Source organism: Trichosurus vulpecula, chromosome 8, assembly GCF_011100635.1.
Source record: "Trichosurus vulpecula isolate mTriVul1 chromosome 8, mTriVul1.pri, whole genome shotgun sequence".
In the NCBI taxonomy this organism is placed as follows: domain Eukaryota; kingdom Metazoa; phylum Chordata; class Mammalia; order Diprotodontia; family Phalangeridae; genus Trichosurus; species Trichosurus vulpecula.
The window spans coordinates 89,747,484-89,767,435 of NC_050580.1; the positions used below are offsets into that span (position 1 = coordinate 89,747,484).

The window sequence follows — 19,952 nt, forward strand, 5'->3', positions numbered from 1 at the left end:
ATAAAACATAGCCACACTTGTTTCGAAGTTTCAAAGAAAAAAAATTTATTTACAATAGAGAATTTTATTTGAAACATGCATTTTTTCTTTTTCTTTTCTTTTTTTTTTAAACAAATCAGCAAATGCGGATCAAGTTTACACTCCTTAAGGCAAGAGTCCCCATGCAAAGTAATACGTGTTCATATTAAATCCAAAAGACATCCAACATGGGAACTCATGTACAAAGGGATAAGCTAGGATCGGCAATTTGTCATTTATTAGTGAATTTGACAATCTCCCTGATACAGGAACTCTGAGATCAACTTGCTATGAATTATACTATGAAAATGCAAACAATAGCAAGAAATTCTGATAGTCTTCTGAGAACTGCATACAATTAAATCAACTTTATTTAGAAAGAAAATACAGTAGTGCATACGAAAAAGTGAAAATATAACCTGTCCACATAAAGGTATGGACATCAGTGTGCCAATGGTCATATTGCACTCAATAGTGTAGTCCAAAAATTTGGTTCAAAGTTAGCTTTTTCCCATTTTGGCAATCAGTTCATCACAAATCTTGGTAAGTTCTTCTATTTCTTTATTCTGAAAGTGAAGGAAAGAGACTATTAATCGGAGCAAAATATTCATCTTGGTTCCTTTTGGGGTCCTCATCAACTTTGCCCTCCTGATCCCTAGAATTACTTGTCTAATATATATATATGTGTGTGTGTGTGTGTGTGTGTGTGTATGTGTATGTATATATGTATATGTGTATATGTATATGTAGATATGTATATATATATAATACACATACGCACACACGCACACACACACATATCATATATATGGAATTATGGAATCCAGGACAGAAGTTAACTCACACTGGCGAGCATTTCTGAGAAATATCAGCAAATAAAGAATTAAGTAATTCTATGTAGACTGGGGTTAGCGCTACTTTTTGCTGGATCCTCATATCAGAAAATGCAATGAATTAGGATTGCTGAATTGAGATTCTAGACTCTAATGTGTGTTAGATTGTAGAAGGAGACTAACATGACACGATGATCTTTCCAGTTCCTCAGTTAGTTTGTTGTTGTCTAAGCATCTAAAAGTATATACAAATTACTGATAGAAGCTTCAACAGCCCCCCAGTCAGACTAATGTGTTTCCATGAACAAAAAAATGAGAAATCTCCTCTTCTCCCCATTCCTAAAACTATACATATGGCTAAGCTTTCTAGACAACATTATAAATTAAAAATCAGTTGTCACTCAAAGGCCAGTCGAATGCAAATCCTCCCACAAACAATTTATCCAAGTAACTGGATTATGATCGATTTCAGTGGGAAGCACCTGGTTCAACCATCAGTGACAACTCTGATTATTTGGAAACATTTTTGTGGTAGATGTGCCTCTTTAGAAGATATCAGGAATTCTCTCCTCCCTCCTTCTCTCCCTCCACTCCCCAAGTAGAAACTAATCACTCCACATATTCCCAAGCATTTGATTAACCAGATGAAGTTGAATAAGGTGCTAGGAGACATCTTGCTGTTAAAACTCATCCATTCATTCAGTAACTATTTATTAAGCATTTACTACGTGCAGCCTCTCCTCTTATATTTTAATGCCTCGTGTTAGCATGGCGTTGACTGTGGGCTCATAATTAGAAAGTTGGCCAAGAGGTGATAGTTTTTTTCTCCCACAGGAATCCCATTTTCTCTATCTGGAAGAATGATTACCAAAGTATGAATGGGTTGTGGTCTACACTGGCTAAGGGAGTACCACAACCAACAGCTAGGTGGCACAGTGGCTAGAGCACTGGGCCTGGAGTCAGGAAGACATGAGTTCAAATCCAACCTCAAACACTTGCTAGATGTGTGACCCTGGCCAAGTCATTAACCTCTGTCTGCCTCTGTCCCATCAATTTTAAAATTGAGATAACAATAGCATCTTCCTTGCAGGATTGTTGTAAGGATCAAATGAGATATTTGTTAAGTCCTTAGCACAGTGCCTGGTATATAGTAGGCACTTAATACATGCTTATTCTCTTCCCTTTCTCACCAACAATATCACGGATCTTAGAAGTAGTGATGATGTCCTATGAACAGACTCTGTATTAAGCAACAGGAGGAGATGAAAAGATAATTAAGATACAACTCCTGGTCTCATGGAGCTTATAGTCCAGTTAGGGAAGGGAACAATATGTGGAAGTATGCAAAACTACAAAATAAATGTGCAATAACTACATATTAGCCATAGTGAAGAATAAAAATGATATAAACATAGGAGGTATGAAGTGCCATGTAAGGTCTAAGGAAAAAACAAATCATGGAATCACAAATGTGTACATTGGTATCTGAGCTGAATGGCGGCCCTGTCTTGGTTATCAGGACAGGCATTAAGTGTGGTTTACTTTATATTTTACCTCAAAATTACAGATTATTTAAAATGTTGGCTGTATTTGTAAAACTCTCTGCTAGCTTTCTTCTCAAAAAGCTATCAACATGGGAAATTCAATTGTTGTATAAGACACAAGATGCAAGAGAAACATCTGCTTTAACCTGATAATTGTTTTTTTAATCATCTCTGCCTAGAAGTGGCCTTAAAAGCAGTTGAATTTTTTTGGTTAGACATCATTAGAAAGAACATCTTAGCAATACTTACACTGACATTAAGTAGTCATTCAATAGATGTCCACCAATATTTAAGCAATCAAGTCTAGCCAACCCTATTCAACAGGTCAGACTTTTTGTGTTTAAGGACTGTATTTCTGCCACCACATTATTCTAGAGGGACCAATAAAATATAAATCTTCTTAAAATAAGATTTACTTGATAAATATCTATTGAGTAGTTACTATGTACAAGGCATGGCGACTGGTGACACACTATTAGGCCGTACTGAAGTTCTTTATGGGAGTGGAAAATGGTTGACAGTATCTTTCCTAAACATGCTTCTACTTAAAGCCACTTCTTTCAGAAACTTTGGCATCTCAACCAATCACCTGTAGAAAAGCTTGAGAATATTTAAAATTCCTTTCTGAGACAAAAAAAAATAGCTTTCTGGGGGTGAGGGGAGGAAGAGGCAGTGTGTGGGGTAGTGGGAATTCTTGGCTGCTCATGCCAAGGTTGAAATAAATGTGTTGGTCTTCTTCTTGGGCAAGGATATATGTCTAGGTTTGAGGCTTCTACAAAAGAAGGCTATATTACCTCCCTCATATCTCATCTCTAAAGTTGGGGTTCTGATTTTAATCCAAAGAAAAGAAAGGGGATGATACATATCCTTGTTAGAGGGCTAGATCATGAACTGAATGCAATCTCAAACCTGTTCAAATCATTTTACAGTTCTGCTTGTATTTAGTTCCAGGAAAATACATACACATATATACGTACATATATACACACATACACAGGTATGTATACATGTATACATGTGTATACATGTGTACATATATCTTCCTCTCCATGTGAATTTACACATCCATTGTTTCCTTTTTTGACTTTGCTGTCTAAAAACCTAGAGCCCAATTTAACACTCAAGTATGGTCATTCTCAATTAAGGCCTCTCAAATGAGCCGCTCCTTCGGCTCTCTTGTATGTTTTACCATCTGCCTCAGGTCCTTTAGAAAGTAGGTAGGCATACACACTGTCTTAAACTGGGCAGGCAATTATCCCACTATATTCTGTCCTTGTCAGACATCATCTGGAGTAGTGGGTTCCATTCTGAGTGAGACTGCTTAAGGGAGGACACTGGCAAGGAGAAAAGCATTAAGAGAAGACCATCCAGGATGGTGAAGGACCTTGAATTCTTGTACCATGACGATTTGTTAAAGGAACTGCGTGGGTTTAGTCTGGAGAAGAGAAGACTCAGATGGGCTATGGTAGCTGTTTTCCAGGATTTGAAGGGCTGCCGTATGCCAGAAGGATCAGACTTGTTTTGTTTGACTCCAGAAAGCAGAACCAGGAGCCATGGGTAGAAGTTGCAAAGAGGATGATGTAGTTTAAATGTTAGGAAATACTCCTTGGAGTATTATAGCAGAGATTCTCTTTGTGCATGGGTTAAATCAGATGGCCTTCTAACACTCAAACTTTGTGCTTCTTTGATTTTTCTTTTTTGATTAGCTGAGAGTCACTATCTGTGCCATGGATGAATTAATATTTTTTAAAGCCAGAATACAAACAAGTAACCTTGGCCCTAAAAACTGTAACACAAATGAATCTTTCTTTCCTGACTATGTAGGACTTTAGGATCTTGTAGGCCATCTTAGGGCCATCAATCACCGGGAGCATCAGTTACCACTGCAGAGTCGCAGAGATGTGAAAATGATCCAAAGCTGTCTGTACTGATCCTGTGACACACTCTGGAGACTGACTTTAAATCTGCCCCTCATATCAGTTTATTTGTTTGACAATCTTTCTTTATAAAAGTTGAAAACTGGTGAATTATGAAAAAATCTAGTTATCTCAGCTTTCTGGTTGTTTGAAGGCTGTATAAAAGGAGTAACTTACTACAAGGCAGTAGGTTAAAAGGACACAATGAAATTAAGAAGCATGAGAAAATGAGGGATTTTTTTTCCCCACAGCTGAAAGGGACATTAGAAATTCCATTGTCCAACTTCTCATTTCACAAATGAGGAAGTTTGAGGCCCAGAGAATTGAAGCAAGTTGCCTAAAGCCCCATAGATGATTATCATTGGATTTTAAACTACAACAAAGATCTGCTGACTCCCAGACAAAGGCTTTTTCCATTATATCATTAAAGTTAAGTAATAGTTGGTAGTTGTCAAGTGATAACAGTTCTGTGTCTCGATTCATCCTCATTCCTTCAGGAAGTAAGTTAGGGATTGCATTTATTCACTGATTTCATTGGGATCTCTTGCCTTCGTTCAGAAGCTTAACTTTTGTTCATGTCACCAAACCCCTTGGTAGTTTGGTAAAACCTACGGATCTCTTCTCAAAAGAATGTTTTTAAATATGTAAAATAAATAAGGTTAAAAAGGAAACTGACTACATTAAGTATAGCTATCAAAATATTAAAAAAAAGAAAACAAGTTTACCATACCAAGTGAGAGAACTTTTGCCCTGAATAAAGATTGAGATTCTCAAAACAAACATTTCCTAGCTGTCTCTCAAAGGCAACTTTGGAAGAGATGTTAGAACACTAATGTTTCCAAGCACAGAATTCAGATTAATGAGCACACAGACAAGTAGGAACATTCTCTCCAAGGCCAACTGGATAAATCTTCACAAGGTAGAAGGATTCTGGGAAATTTCCAGGGATGTCACTATACTAGAAAAGTACATCATGATATAATGGAATTCTGGATTGAGAGCCTGAAGAACTAGGTTCACTATCTGTATAGCCTTGGCAAAGTCATTTAATTTAATTGGACCTTTTTATTCATCTGTAAAATGACAGGGTTAGACTAAACCAAAGATCTTAACTTTTTTTTGTGCCATGGACCCTTTTGTCAGTCTGGTGAAGCCTTTGGACTCATGCTCGGAATACTGTTTTTAAATAAGTAAAGAAAATTATAAACTTCAGTTAGAGGTTAGTAAAAATAAAGATGCATTTTTTTTCTCACCCATGTTCAGAGATACCTTGAAATCTGTTCATGAACCCCAGATTAAGAACTCCTAGATGAGATCATTTGTTAAGGATATAGGATCATAGCAAGCAGCTAGGTGGCACAATGTTTAGAGTGCCAGGTCTGGAGCCAGGAGGATCTGAGTTCAAATATGACCTCAGATACTTACGAGCTGTGTGACCCTGGGCGAGTCACTTAACTATTTTTTGCCTCAGTTTACTCATCTGTAAAATGAACTGGAGAAGGAAATGCAAATCATTCCAGTATTTTTGTCAAGAAAACCCCAAATGGGGTCACGAAGGATCAGACACAACTGAAAAAAGAAACCCAACTGATTGACAGGCTCATAGATTTGAAGTTGGAAAACACCTTAGAGGTTTCTTGAATACAATTCCTTCATTTCAAAGATGAACCACTGAGGCTCAGAGAGGGGTAATTCCTTGTCCAGGATCACATGGCTAATAAGTGTCTATGGTACGACTTCCTAGTCTTCCTGCCCCCATGCCCAGTGCTCTGCCCTACACTCCTTCCAACTCTATAGCCTACGCTTCTAAGGCGTACTAAAGACCACAGACCCTGGGGTCAATGCCTTCTGAGAGCGTGTCGGTTTGAGCTGTAAGCAGGTCCTTTACCACAGACATCAGGCTGGACAAAAGGCAGCACAGAGAAAGAACCTACTCCTGACCTCTCCAGGATTAGATGCTGCTTGTCACACAATAAATTCCTGACAGAAGTCACAGTGGCCTGCACTAAAGGGAGCCTCTGTTGTGGCTCCACTTATCCAATACATCATAGGATCTCACAGTAGATGCAGAGTTGGGGACCTCATGAGTTAGCTGGTCCAACCCCCTCTTCTTACAGATTAAGAAACTGAGTCACTGAAACGACTCACTAAAAGTCATATGGGATAGTGATAGAGCTAGCATTCAAACTCAGGTCTTTTGAATTCAAATCCAAAATAAATCACCCCACCTCTTTGGTTTCAGTTTCTCCGCATAGAAAATGAGAGTATTAAATTAAGGGATCTTTAATGGTCAGTAACTAAGGTTGCTGGTTGAATTTCTGATTTCTGGCCTGAAGGACTAAACTAGGTACCTCTTTTAATCTTCATGTTCATTGTTATTACAATGGGAAACCTTTAATACTTTTGAGGGTTTTGACACTCTCTTTTCAAGGGTAGGAGTCTCATGACACCAGGAAACTTATTGCCGAAAGAACGTAAGGTCCTGAGAAGAACATAGAGACCCTGGCATTCCAAATACCCGAGAAGAGTCAAAGGGGGAGGCAGCAAGGAGGACAGAGTCACACTCAGCAAGTCAGAGCATTAGGAATTACCCCCATCATGGGGAATGATGATTTTTTTTTCACCCGATAAAAGATAAATGCTCCTTGGCTGTAGCCACGTTCTGGTGGCTCTAATTCGAGGATAAGCAGAAGGCAGTAGCCACATTACCTCTGATGGACTGACATGCCAGCAAACACCACATCTCCAAGGAGACTTTACCTTGGGAACACGATGGAGTTACTCAGTAAGTTACCTTTTGTTCCAGTGTTCTTTCCAGAGCATCTACCTTCAGCTGCTCTTTTCGGAGACTGGCCTGGTAGGCTGCTTGTTCTTGTTGAGACTTTCCTCGGACTTGGGCAATTTCGGCATTGGCTCTGTAGGAATATACGATGCACAGATGAATATTATTGATTAAGGAAACTTTAATATTTCCACTTGCCTTTCTACGATTCTGTAATTCAATTCAATATTATGTTACATTATACTACACTACATTATATTATATATTATGTTATATATTACATTACATTGCATTATATTATATTATATTATATTATATTATATTATATTATATTATATTACCAAGAGGCTACATAGTACAGTGAATTGAGAGCTGGGCTTGAATTCAGAAAGTACTGGCTGTATGACCCTAGGCAAGCCAATAAACCTGTCAGTGCTGCAGGCAATTCTATGATCTGTCAATCAATCAATAAGTCTCTATTAAGTGTCTACTATGTGCCAGGCGCTGGAGATACAAATCCAATGTATGAACAATCAGAACTCACAAGGACCTTCCATTCTAACTACTCAAAATTGCAGAGAACTGCTACTGAAGCATTCTACTCACCTCCTAACAGACGTCCTCTGTTAGGAGGTTATTGGATAGAATTCTTCATTCACAGTTCTATGGAACTGTGGTTGATCACCATGTTGAACAGAGTTCTTTTTTTTTCTTTAATTAAAATTTTATTTTAAATTCTACATTGGTTTTCAGTTTTACATTCTCTCCCTACCTTCATACCTCCCGCTCACCTAGAAGGCAAGAAATGTGATACCCATTATTACATATACAATTGACCAGAGTTCTTAATTCTTTCCAAATTATTCATTTTTCCAATGTTTTTGTCGTCTAAATTGTTCTCTTGCTTCTGCTCACTTCACTCCGCATCAGTTCACAGCAGTCTCCCTAGGTTTCTCTGAAAACATCCAGCAAGGAGACTTGAGATGGAGTGGCTGCCTCATCCTGAACTGATTCTTGCTCATGATAACCAAGGTACCACAACTGAAGGCAAGACAGCAGAGGGCAAAATGACATCAAGACCATTTCCATGCTCCACAAGTCTGCAATGCCCACCTTTTCTGGATAGTCTGCCTTTAAGAAAGGATAGGATAATTTCTTGAGTGGTTTTAAATATAGTTGGAGCCTGGGAAGATTGCAACTGTACCTTGGGTATTTTCTTATAATTCTAATTCTCATGATATATATATATATATATATATATATATATATATATATATAATTATAACATATGATATATAATTCTAATTCTAATATCTTCTTGGCTTGTCCCTCACAATGTCCTTGACTACTACCTGGTCAAAGTAACATTTCTTAATGCCAATTATCAACACAGCAAATAATTCTCCTAAAACATTTGACTTTAGAAAATCCCTAGAAATTTTTCAAAGACAACCTGGGTTAGGAAGAAAACTTGGTTCCTGTTCAAAAGGAAAATGTTATCACTTTCCTCTCAGAGCCAAGTGTACATTAGTTGGTTTTTGGGAGGTCACCCCTCCCTTCTCATCTCCCAAATCAAGTGTGTGGGTCAATCAGAGAGGTTAATATTATGAGCTAAGAAAGTTTTCCGAAAAAGGTTTATATTCCATAAAGTTAGGTAAATATTTTCATGGATTTTCTGTGAATATATTTTGATAATTTGTTCCATCTAGGAAAAAAGCATTTATACATGTATTCAATAATTTATTCAGTCTAGGAAGTTATGTTTACACACATTTATGCATATTTATGCACAGTTTATTTCTGTAAATCCAGGGATCTGAATGCTATCCTGCTGTTTTCTTCAGTCATGCTGATTTGTTATTGCAAGGGTTTCCCCAAGAAAATTAAATGACCGATATTTATCTTTAAAAGCAAAACCCCTATGGCATAAATTTGTTTTAATAAATTTATATAGATAAGCTGGTAAATCTATACTATACAGACTCTCTTGACTTCTTAAAAAATAAGTATTTAAAAGTATTTTAAAAATAGGACTTTTAAAAAATAAGTATTCAGTAAGAATGGTCAGTCAGTCAATTATTATTTATTTACTCTTCCTTTTGGCAGGCACTGTACTAAGTAATAGGGATACAAAGAAAGGCAAAAAAAATATCATCCCTTGTCTCTAGGCAATCACAGTCTGATGGTGGAGACAACATGCAAACAACAATAGACAACATATATACGGGATAAACTGGGAGTAGTCTCAGAGGAAAGGTACTGAGATTAAAATTAAGAAAGGCAGATGGTGGGACTAGAGCTGAGATTTGAAGGAAGCCAGAGAAGCTAGGAGGTGGAGATGACAAGGGAGAACATTCCAGGTCTGGGAGACAGCCAAGATTCAGGACTTGGAACATCTTGTGGGAGAGACAGCAAGGAGGCCAGTGTCACAAGGAAGAAGGAATAATGTGAAGGGCTCTGAAGTTGATTAAATAGGAGGATAAGATGGTCAGACCTATGCTTTAGGAAGATCTAAGAGACTGCAGCGGGAAGACTAGAAACAAGGAGACCCACTAGCAGACTCCTGCAATAGTCCAGGTATGAGGTGACAAGGACTCACATCACAGAGGTAGTAGTGTCAGGGGAAAGAAAGGGGCATATCTAAGAGATGGCTCATAAAAAACTTATACGTATTTGTGACTCAGTTATGCTTTATTGAAACTGGTTTCAGCTAGAGCCACAGTTGCATTAGGTTTTCAGCTAATTAAACCTAATTTCATTAGGTTTTGGGCAGCTAGGTGGTGCACTGAGTAGAGCATCAGCCCTGGAGTCAGGAGGACCTGAGTTCAAATCTAGCCTCAGACACTTGACACACTTCCCAGCTGTGTGACCTTGGGTAATTGCCCTGCCTTCCCCCCTCCAAAAAAAAATTCCTGATCAACTGTCTTATATAGGGGCTTAAAAACTTTTTTCCCCAGTCATAGCTTGCTCTACATCACTCTGTATAAGTGGTTTTTAAAAAAAATTTACATTTGTATTTTGTAATAGGGTGACAATACCACAATTTGTCCAGGCATTTTCCAGTTTGTTTATAATTTCTGATTATTAAAAGCAAAGTGACAATGACTAAAAAGAGAGAGAGAGAGAGAGGGAGATAGTTCAAAGGGAGAAAGCGCCAGACTTGACCACTGTTTGGACATGGGGAGGTGAGAGAGAGAGAGAAGAATCAAGGATGACATGTTAAGAAGTCATTTACCTGTCCAGTTTTTCCTCTGCATGTACTTTGAGTGCCTGGTACCTTTGTTCCTCTTTTTTCACACGGGACAGATACTCCTGAGCACATTTCTTTAGCACCTCTTCATTCTAACACAGGGAAGGAAAATGACATCAGATCCCAGAGGCAGAAAGAAACCCAAAAGCATGAAGAGCAACTTGGAGACCTCGCTGCTCCCAGCAGAACCAAAGCCACTTGACTCCCTAGTCAATTTTAACTCATATTTGACCATTTATTCAGAACTGTTTCCATAATGGCATCTTGTAACGCGCTCCTTTTCCCAACAGGAATCATTTTTTCTAACTCAAAACGCTTTTCTCCTTCTCGCTTTGGTCCTCCCAATACCCAATTCTGAACTAAACGTATTTAAAAAAGACAACAACCCGACATTACATTTGTGAATGCTTTAAATACACTATCTCATTGGAGTCTCAGGCAATCCTGTGAGAGTTACTGATGTATTTGTATCCCTTATTTCATGGGTGAAAAATTAAGGCTTGCACACAATAGTAAGCGTCAGGGACAGAATTGAGATCAAGGCTTCTCCTGACTCCGAAGCCAGTACATCAGCTCAGGACACAAAAGGCAGTGCTGCCGAGTAGATAGGGAGTTGGACCTAAAGTCAGGAACACCTGGGTTCAAGTCTCACCTCAGACACATAATAGCTACACAGCCTTGGGTAACTTAGTGAACCCCTCTGTGCTTCAGTGTCCTTATCTGTAAAATGAAAGGAAACCTTCCAGCCTCTAAATTTATGATCCTACAATCTGTGAGTATTCTCTTATGCAATTCCCCATGGCCACTAGAGAATAAGTTTGAGGTAAGAAGAACTCAATATTTTGTTGCCCAACAAACACGTACTTATTACCTCTGAGCAAAACAGAATGCTAAGAGCTATAGGTACTGATTCCTGAAACGTACCTTGCGGAACCCCTCCAGGACCTCTTTCATTTTTTCATATCTCCTAAAAAGATCGGCTAAAGATTTTTCCACTGAGTTCAGGTCAGCCAAGGCTTGCTCCTTCTCCACAATCAGCTGCTGGACAGTATGGTGGGAGACCGACTTTTCTCTCTGTTCATCCTCTGGTTTGAAAATAGAAATACCCAAACAATTGAGCCTGTGACTTATGCAATGCCTCACTCTTAGTCTTGCTGCACGTGACTGAGCCTAATGAGCAATATTCTAAGTTATTATATGCTTTGAGACAGAATGGCTTTCTAAAAGCTACCAGCATTTTCCCTTTCAAGTGGAAAAATGAAGGAATGCCAGCCAAATGAATATTGGGCCTGAGTCTTTAGATCAAGTGAAGTGGAAACTTGGCAACTATTTTTTTTAATCAACTTTAAATATTTATTAAGCACTTAGGCTAAGTACTATGGTAGATACTAAGGTTAAGTAAGACAGTCCCTGCTGTGACAGAGCTGACAATCTAGAAGGAAAGAGGTATAATGCATACCCATAAAGAACTGTCACTAAGATGATACCAGATACATACATAAAGAGTTGCACACCATGTGCTTCCTGGAGAGGAAGTTACTGACTGGGGAGGATCACGGAAGGCTTCATGGATGAGATGGTACTTGAGAATTCAGCTTTAGGAATGGATAGGATTTAAATAGGTGGATATGGGAGGGCAGTGAGGGATATTCCAAGCATCGTGAACAGCACAAGCAAAGGCACATAGGTTATACAATACAGAGCATCCTTGGGTGACAGCAAATATTTCTGGTTTGGTGGATGAGTCAGGGAATAGTGGGAGATATGGACAGACTTGGGGTGTTGACAGCTTGTAGAAAGCCTCTGATATCAAGAAAAAGGAAGGCAACAGCCAGCCATTGAAGAGCATGTATAAGGCAGATCAATGTGGCAACAATATGGAGGACAGATTAAAGAGGAGAGGGCAACGAGGATGGTGAAGGCCTTTGAATTGATGGTAATATGAGAGTTGGTTATGAAAGCTGATTGAAGGTTGACATTACTTAGTTTGGAAAGACTAATAGACTTAGTGGGGATGTGAAGGGCTATCCTATATAAGAAGGATTACCTTTGTTTTCCTTTATTTAGAGGCCAGATGATCACTTGTGGCTATACTACAGAGCAGGGTTCTTTTATGTATAGGTTGGATTATATGGCTGATGAGACTCCTTTCAATTTTCAAAATCTGTTATCTTGGAACTCAAGATGTAGAACTGATAAAAATGGATAATTCATTGGACATACGGAGAAGGAAAAGCCAAAATTAGTATCAGAGTTTCAAAGACAAGTGACTAGATAAGTGATATCACCATTGTCTAAAATGGGGATATTGGTACAGGGATCAGTTTTTGGTAGGGGGAGGGAGAAGATAATAAAATTATTTTATGACATGTTAAATCTGAGGGTCTAGTGAAACTTCCATGTGAAAAGGTCTTGATTCAATTATCTGAATTTGGGAGAAAGGTTGGGACTAGAAATACGGTTTTGGAAGTCATTTGGGTAGAAATGATAGTTGAAGCCATTGGAATGAATGAGTTTTAGAAGGAAAAGAAAAGACAGCTGAGAACAGTCTTGTAAATGGACAAAAAAGCTGGGCAAAGACTAAGGAGTTCAAAGGAAGGCTAAGGGGAAATAACGGGGTGGTTAGAACAGGTCCTGACCCCTGGGGTAGAGGACTGGAAAGAAGTGTATCAGAAACTGATTGAGTGTGAAAGATTGTGTTCTGAAACAGGAGATTGTCAATGGTCCCAAAAGATATGGAGAGCTCCAGGAAGAGGGGAACTAAGCCAATTCTTCTGGATTGAATAAGGAAGTTACTGATGACCACTAGGAGTATCGTTAGTAGTGTGGACAGAGGCCAAAGAGCAAGGCATAAGAAAGAAGCTGAGTCTTGGGGTGTGGATTGCTTTTTTCAAGGAATTAGATAGTAAAAGGAAAAAAAAAGAGAGAGATGGGCTCTTAGTGTCATGGAAGTAGAATGGCTGAGGGAAGGTTTTTATGAGATTGAAAATACTTGAGTATGCTTAGAGGCAGACAGGAAAAAAACAATGGAAAGGGACAGCCTGAAGATTAGTGAGTATGGAAACAACAAAGGGAGATACAAAACAGGGAGGGAAAAAGAAAGAAAGAAGAAGGGGAGGGAGGGAGGAAGAAGGAATAGATGGGATTGAGGACACAGGTCGAGTGGTTTGTCTAGACAAAGAACGGGGACACTTGATCTTTTAAGACAGGAAATAGGAAATAGGGGAGGCATGGCTGAATAGTAGCTCATTTGAAAAAGATCTAGGGACTTTAGTGAACCACAAACTGAATGAAGGTCAAAAATGTGCCATGGCAGCCAACTAAAGTGATCTTAGGCTGCATTAAGAGAGACAAAGTCTCCAACATATAAGAAGAGATGGTCCTCTGCCCTGGTTAGAACACATCTAGAGTGTAGGGTTCATCTTGGTACAACATTTTAACAAGGACTCTAATACCCTGGCATGGAAGAAAGCCACCAGAACAGAGAGGTCGACCGCTGACTGTCATATAAGATCCGCTGAAAGAAGTGGGATATTTAGTTTAAAGAAGAGATGACTTAGGGAGAACATGGCAGTTGTTTTCAGGTTTTTAAAGGCTACCAATTAGAAGATGGATTAGACTTTTCCTTCTTGGCCCCAGAGGCTAGAATCAGTTGCATAGAAGCAGCATTAGGCTCAATGTGAAGAAAGACTTCTTAACCACTAGAATTATAAAAAAAAATGGCATGTGTTTTCTTGGGAGGTGAGAGGCTCCCATCCCCTCACTAGACATCTTCGAGGATAGACTAGAGACTACCATTTGTTGGGGTTACTGTAAAGAGGATTCTTGGTCAGGGAAAAGTTCTACTAGATGACCTCTGAAGGCTTTGATTTTATGAAAACTTTACTGCATTTTGTGCTAGAACCCAACCCCTGGATCAAAGTCTCATTGTGGCTGTAGTGGGTAGGTAGTTCTCTCACTACCTAAATGAAAAGCAAATAAGTGGGAAAAAAGCAATTGTGCACTCCTTCCAGTATCAGTACAATATAAAGCCATCATAACTGTCTTACCGTTAGACTCTAGTTAACAATGTCTCCTAAAGAAACCCAAGAGCTTGCTTTGGGACAATGGAAGTGCTAATTTCTGTGTTAACCAGGCTATTTTTGTCAAACTAAGCCATGACTTTTTTGGTATAATGCTCTAAAATGAGACTGACTTTTGGCCCAGCTGTGAGAGACTGCTTCAGGTAAAGCAGTTCAATTGTCGCTGGTCCTTCTATGCCAACAAGCTTTTGCCTTACTTAATGTTCCTTTCAACCTTTTCTTCCTGGGATTATTTTTAGACTAGAGTCTAATCAGGCAATTACACCTGTCTTTCCATCAGGACTAAAGCCCCATAAGCTCATATCACTTCACAACTCTTAAATTGAAATCCTGCTGTGACCTTTCCACTTGGGAAAAAGTTTATCTATTTATTTTTAACAGAAATTTTTACTTCAGGATTTTAGCTTTTACTCTGACAAGGTAATTCAACGGAAAGGAGAAAGTAGCCATATATGGAATTATCCACTGGGGCCCTCATTGTGAAAATTGAGACATTATCCCCAAAGTCCCAGCTCAAACTAGGTGTTGAGGTATATTGAGTGAAGCCAAAGCTTGCCTTGCACTGTGCTACAGGGCCACAGTGGAAAGGGGACCCACAAACTCTGGTTGTGACCTGAAAGGGCTCGTTTTACAAAGGTAGTAGTTAGTTCTACTTTAAATCAGACGCAAAGGCTATAACTGATGACAAGATGTCTCTTTTTCTTGCTATGAATTAGAAAGACATTGGGGGATGCCTTAAATCCCCAGATTTATAGAAACCCAGTTCCCCTGATTGGTGGAGTTTATGTTTCTAGATTCAGGAGATATTGGAGCTCGGTTGAATCTTGGAATTCAGCACAATCTTGTTCTACTTAAAAAGCTGAGGCAGTGTCTTGTGGTGGAAAGACGAGTAGGCTGAGGACCAGGAGACCTGACTTCTCAGCCAGCTCTGCTTGCCTCCGTGTGACCCCTAGCTAAGTCACTTTATCATGATGGACCACAATTTCCTCATCTCTTTGAGGGAGTTGAACTAGATTATCTCCAAGGCCTCCTCTAATTCTTAAATGTTACAAGTTTGAGAAAAATTCATTACCAGAAATCCCAGAGGGACTTTGTTGCAACTGTCGAACTATAATTTCATAGCACACATGCCCCATATTGTAAAGTTCCAGTGGGCTATGAAATAGATTAGTGTCTAATGAGGCAAAAAAGAGAGAGAAATCTAGAACCCCTCTGCTAACTTTTTAAAGTTTCACCTGGAGCCACAATAAATAACAGGGTATTTGGACTTGCTGCAAAGGTCAAATTGCCTTTCCCTCCAAGTTAGCTTCACATTTTTCTTCCCTAAATCCCAGAACATACACAGTGTATACATTTATGAGTCCATTTTAGCTTTATTTAAATTTCATTCTGCTATAAAATTTATCAAAAAACATCACTGAAACTCCTTGCTGGGCTTAGACAATTTTACAACTTCTGCCTAATATCCTTCCAGTCTCAATTCTGAAACAGAATTTTCTGTCCCCATGATGCTGAAAATGTAATCATTCACCAATATTTCCCTATGTTTATGACTACAGTCTTTAACTCAGGAAATTGGCCCTTGGGTCACAGAGGCTCTAGAAGAGATGGGGAAAAAACATGCCTCACATTTGCTATATCTTTAGGTATGCTAGAGCCCCAGTGATGGAGTTAAAATGTTTATAAAAAATTATATAAAGGTATATTTTAGCTCTGGTAATGGCATTAAATGCTTATAAAAAGTTTCAGGGAATGTAGCAAGTACACAATAAAAGCAAAGACAGCCAGACAAGATTAAGAGATGCAATGCAGGTGTCAAAAGTGGGTGAGAAGCATTACTTACCAGGCTTGCCTTTTTTGTTTTGCAAGCAAATAGCAAGAAGCAACAAAAACGAAAGCAAAACAGATAATCAGGGAAATTGTTAGGAAAGCAGAAAAAAACAGCGAAACAACCTGTAATGCAGAAAGCACAGAAGTATTTTTTTTAATCCTGAATTGTTAATATTTAGGCTCAAGAAGTGTTAATACTTAAAAAAAATTCCAGTGGAAATTGAAAATGGCGCAAACTGAAATGGGAATGCAAAAGAACTCTTATCACATGCAGTGTTTGGGAACATGAAAGAATTGGGAAAGACAGACACAAACACTGGTCATATGGACCAATGGATCCCACAGAAGGCTCCTTCTGCCTACGGAAGCTGGTTTTATTTTGAACTGGATTTACTGGCTGGATAAAGCACTTTCTCCAAGCTTCCGATTAGCATCATCTGTTAATCATGCAAGATGCCTTTGGAAAGAAGTGACAGAGATGGATGGAAACAGAAACAGGCATGAAATATACATAAAGAGAAATGGCTTTTTTCTATATTGAACTTCATGCAGTGCCGAGAAATCCCTAGAAAATAGCCTTGTTATCAAGTCTAAGGGCTAAGTCCTGTCTGTTTCAATTTTCAGTTATATTAATATAGCAAACCATTGTTCCAAAAGGAACTTTTAAATGCAAGGGTGGCCTTTAATCAATTACCTGCATGATTGATGGCCTGATAGTATCAACAAACATGCCATGTTTCTGTTGTTTTTTTAAAAAGGCATGAAAAATGAAAAAGTAGATGGGTGTGCATGAATGAGAATTCAGGAAAGGATGGTAGAGGAACACACAATGAAATTTTCTTTTCAAAGGCAGTGATACTTCCAAAAGGCAAGCAGGAATCTTAAGAAAATGGACTGGGTGCTGGAAAGCAATCAGAGCACCATACACTGGGGGAAACACATGAAATTATCTATAAATGATCATAGATTTATCTAAGTGATGCTGTCACCATGTTGCTTGGTAGAATAGATCTTCAGGTGATACATTTATAAACTCTGGCATCAGTGCAGAATGAAAGGTTCAGGAGACTTAAAAATATTATGAAAGAAAGAATTCTGATTCTTCAGAGAAGCTTAATTATAATTCATCCTTTTTGCCCAGACCTGTCCATATTTCATGAGATTGACTGGAGAGGGAAAGAGGGAAATAGCCATTGGCTGGATGAATCATCTCAGGGGATTATGCTGTAAAGAAGGCAGCAGAATGAGAAATACCTTTTATGTCGACTAGGGCAGGATACAAACCAGAACGTTTCTCTAGTCGTCTTTTTTGTTTGTGTTATATATTCTCTCTCTCTCTCTCTCTCTCTCTCTCTCTTTCTGTGTGTGTGTGTGTGTGTGTGTGTGTGTGTGTGTGTGTGTGTGTGTAGGGGAGGGGTGAAGATGCAAGCAAGGAAGTTTATTGAAAAAAATAGCTGTAGAAACAAAAGGTGCCTTTGGGCAGAATTTCATTAACAAGCAGAAACTCCCCCTTTCTTTATTTCAATATTTGCTTATAAATCCACACCAAAAGCAATACTAAGAAGCTATTACTCAGATGTGAAGAGAAACAAATGATAACGGTTTTACTGATGTTCTCACATCAAAAGACTTTTTATCAAAAACCTTTGGGCCTTGGTAAGTTGCCAAACACTAGATAATAGAGGACATGAACCTTTAACATTATCACTTTCAATAACACTTAAGTCACGAAAGGATGAACCTCCATGTACATATACCATCATAAATTGTTACGCTAATAAAAGATAATATATAATCAATTATACATTGCTAAATAATACACGGAGCAAAGACTGCACACAGGGCACAATTGGCTATGTTCCTCTCTCCAAGTCATGGAGGGGAATGGACCCTCTAATTTTAAGAAGGCTTCAGCTCATCAGAATGGAAAATGGTAAAACTGGTGCCTTCTTCTCAGATGCCAAAGCTATTATTATATTGATCTTGGGTTAGGTGAGATTTCTGCAATTATTATTCAGAAAGTTCTCCTATCCTCCACCAAAGGCAACCTTTTATCATGTCACAACACAGTAAAACCTTCATTAACTGGAATGCAGTCACATAACCTTCAATTGTTCCACACCCCCTCACACTCGCCTCTCTTAGGAGGAAAAAACCAGTAACAAGAAAATATCTAATATCTTTGATTGGTTGTTTATGGTTAATACTGAATCTTCGTAGTCTATAATATGCACAATACTGTACAGTAATAATTGACATTAAAAATGGTGACCAGATGCCCTGCAAAATCTTTAATCACCACAGAAATGCCATGTTTGTGATATTATATTTGCTAAGGAAGGATGGGGACATAAATCATAGGAAACAGATTTTGAATAAGAGGAAATGAAACAAAATGCCTTTCTTGCTTTGTTTTCAGTTAACCTGCATTCCAGTTTATCTAGATATTACTGTATTCACACAAAGCTTCTACTTGGTGAGGAAATGATGCCAAGGCTTCTTGAGAATACTACCTGATAGGAGCTAAGCTTTATGCTGAAGGATTGAGACTAAACTCTGAAGGTGTGAATGGTGTCTTTTTCTTAGGTCCAAAAGAACTGGAATAAAGTGGATCTGGCCATTATGTCTCTTAAAGATTAATTTTCATTTAAAGGTCACCTGGAATGAATGTGATTGACTATAATTGACTGAATTTTTTTCTTTCCTATGAACAAACAGAGTACATAGATCATAGAATACTGGCCCAAGTTTATTCCTGACCAGGTAGCTTAGATGGGTTGAACAGCAGCCATAAAGATGATACCATTACTTCAGGAAAACAATTAAGACTGCATTCATACACTATGGATTCTGGTAGTGGGAACTTCAGTGATGTTTCCATATCCAAGTGGATTTTCTAAATCACTTATTTCTTTGACCTAGGCATATTTTCTATAGGGGACTATTTGATGAGATAGAAACCAGAACATAAGAAGCTTATGATACCTTATTATGTCCTTAGTTCTTTTAATGGAGTTTAGAGCTCAATGACTGACATATTCTTCAGATATATCTTCCTACAAAGTCTTTATAAAATCAAGATGTAAGGACAATACCCATCAGAAAGTTGTCACCTACCTATCATTTGAGCGATGGTCTTTTCATACTCTGCCACTATTTTCCTGTAAGAGAAATTAGATCAGTATAGATGTTTGCTAGGGGTCTTGATCCTTCATCTCATAAAGCCAAGAAGCCTTAGGCAGTGATGGCATAGACAATGCGTATTTGTGACTGAGACTTGGGCAAATGTCTCTAAATAGGAAGCAACTTATAGAAATCTCACTAAGTAAAAGTGGTGTTTCACACTTCATTGGTGGCCTCTTACACACTAAACAACAGGTGTTAACCTTCATAAAAACACAACCCTAAACATTCATTCCAGAAAATTTCAATGGCTCCATATTACCTTAAAGGAGTTCAGACTCCTTGGCTTGGTATTTAACTTCCTCCATGATCTGGCTCCTTCCTAACCTCCTCAAACTTAGCTAACATTTCTCTGTTTACTGACAGCTGGCATTTCCTGAGTTACTCCCTGTGTTTTCCTCCCCTTTACTGATGTTGTCCATGTAACAATTTCACAAGTATTGCTAGGTTACTTCCTAATAATAGACTTAAACTAAATTTCCTTATTCCTGTAGGAAAGAGAATCATCATGATT

At 38.4% G+C, this 19,952-nt stretch overlaps 1 protein-coding gene across 8 annotated transcripts in view; it reads right to left on the reverse strand.

Annotated features, from left to right (window-relative positions):
* Positions 1-367: 367 nt before the first annotated feature.
* The window catches only part of TACC2 (transforming acidic coiled-coil containing protein 2), a 311,227-nt gene continuing 291,642 nt past the window's right edge, over positions 368-19,952 (reverse strand). For all 8 annotated transcript variants that reach the window (XM_036734240.1, XM_036734243.1, XM_036734241.1 and 5 more), the window contains 5 exons: positions 19,373-19,416; positions 11,268-11,428; positions 10,329-10,435; positions 7,106-7,226; positions 368-584 (listed from right to left, as the gene is read on the reverse strand). In XM_036734240.1, coding sequence (XP_036590135.1) covers positions 519-584; positions 7,106-7,226; positions 10,329-10,435; positions 11,268-11,428; positions 19,373-19,416 — 499 coding nt within the window. In that variant the 3' untranslated portion in view covers positions 368-518. The remainder of the gene's footprint in view (positions 585-7,105; positions 7,227-10,328; positions 10,436-11,267; positions 11,429-19,372; positions 19,417-19,952) is intronic.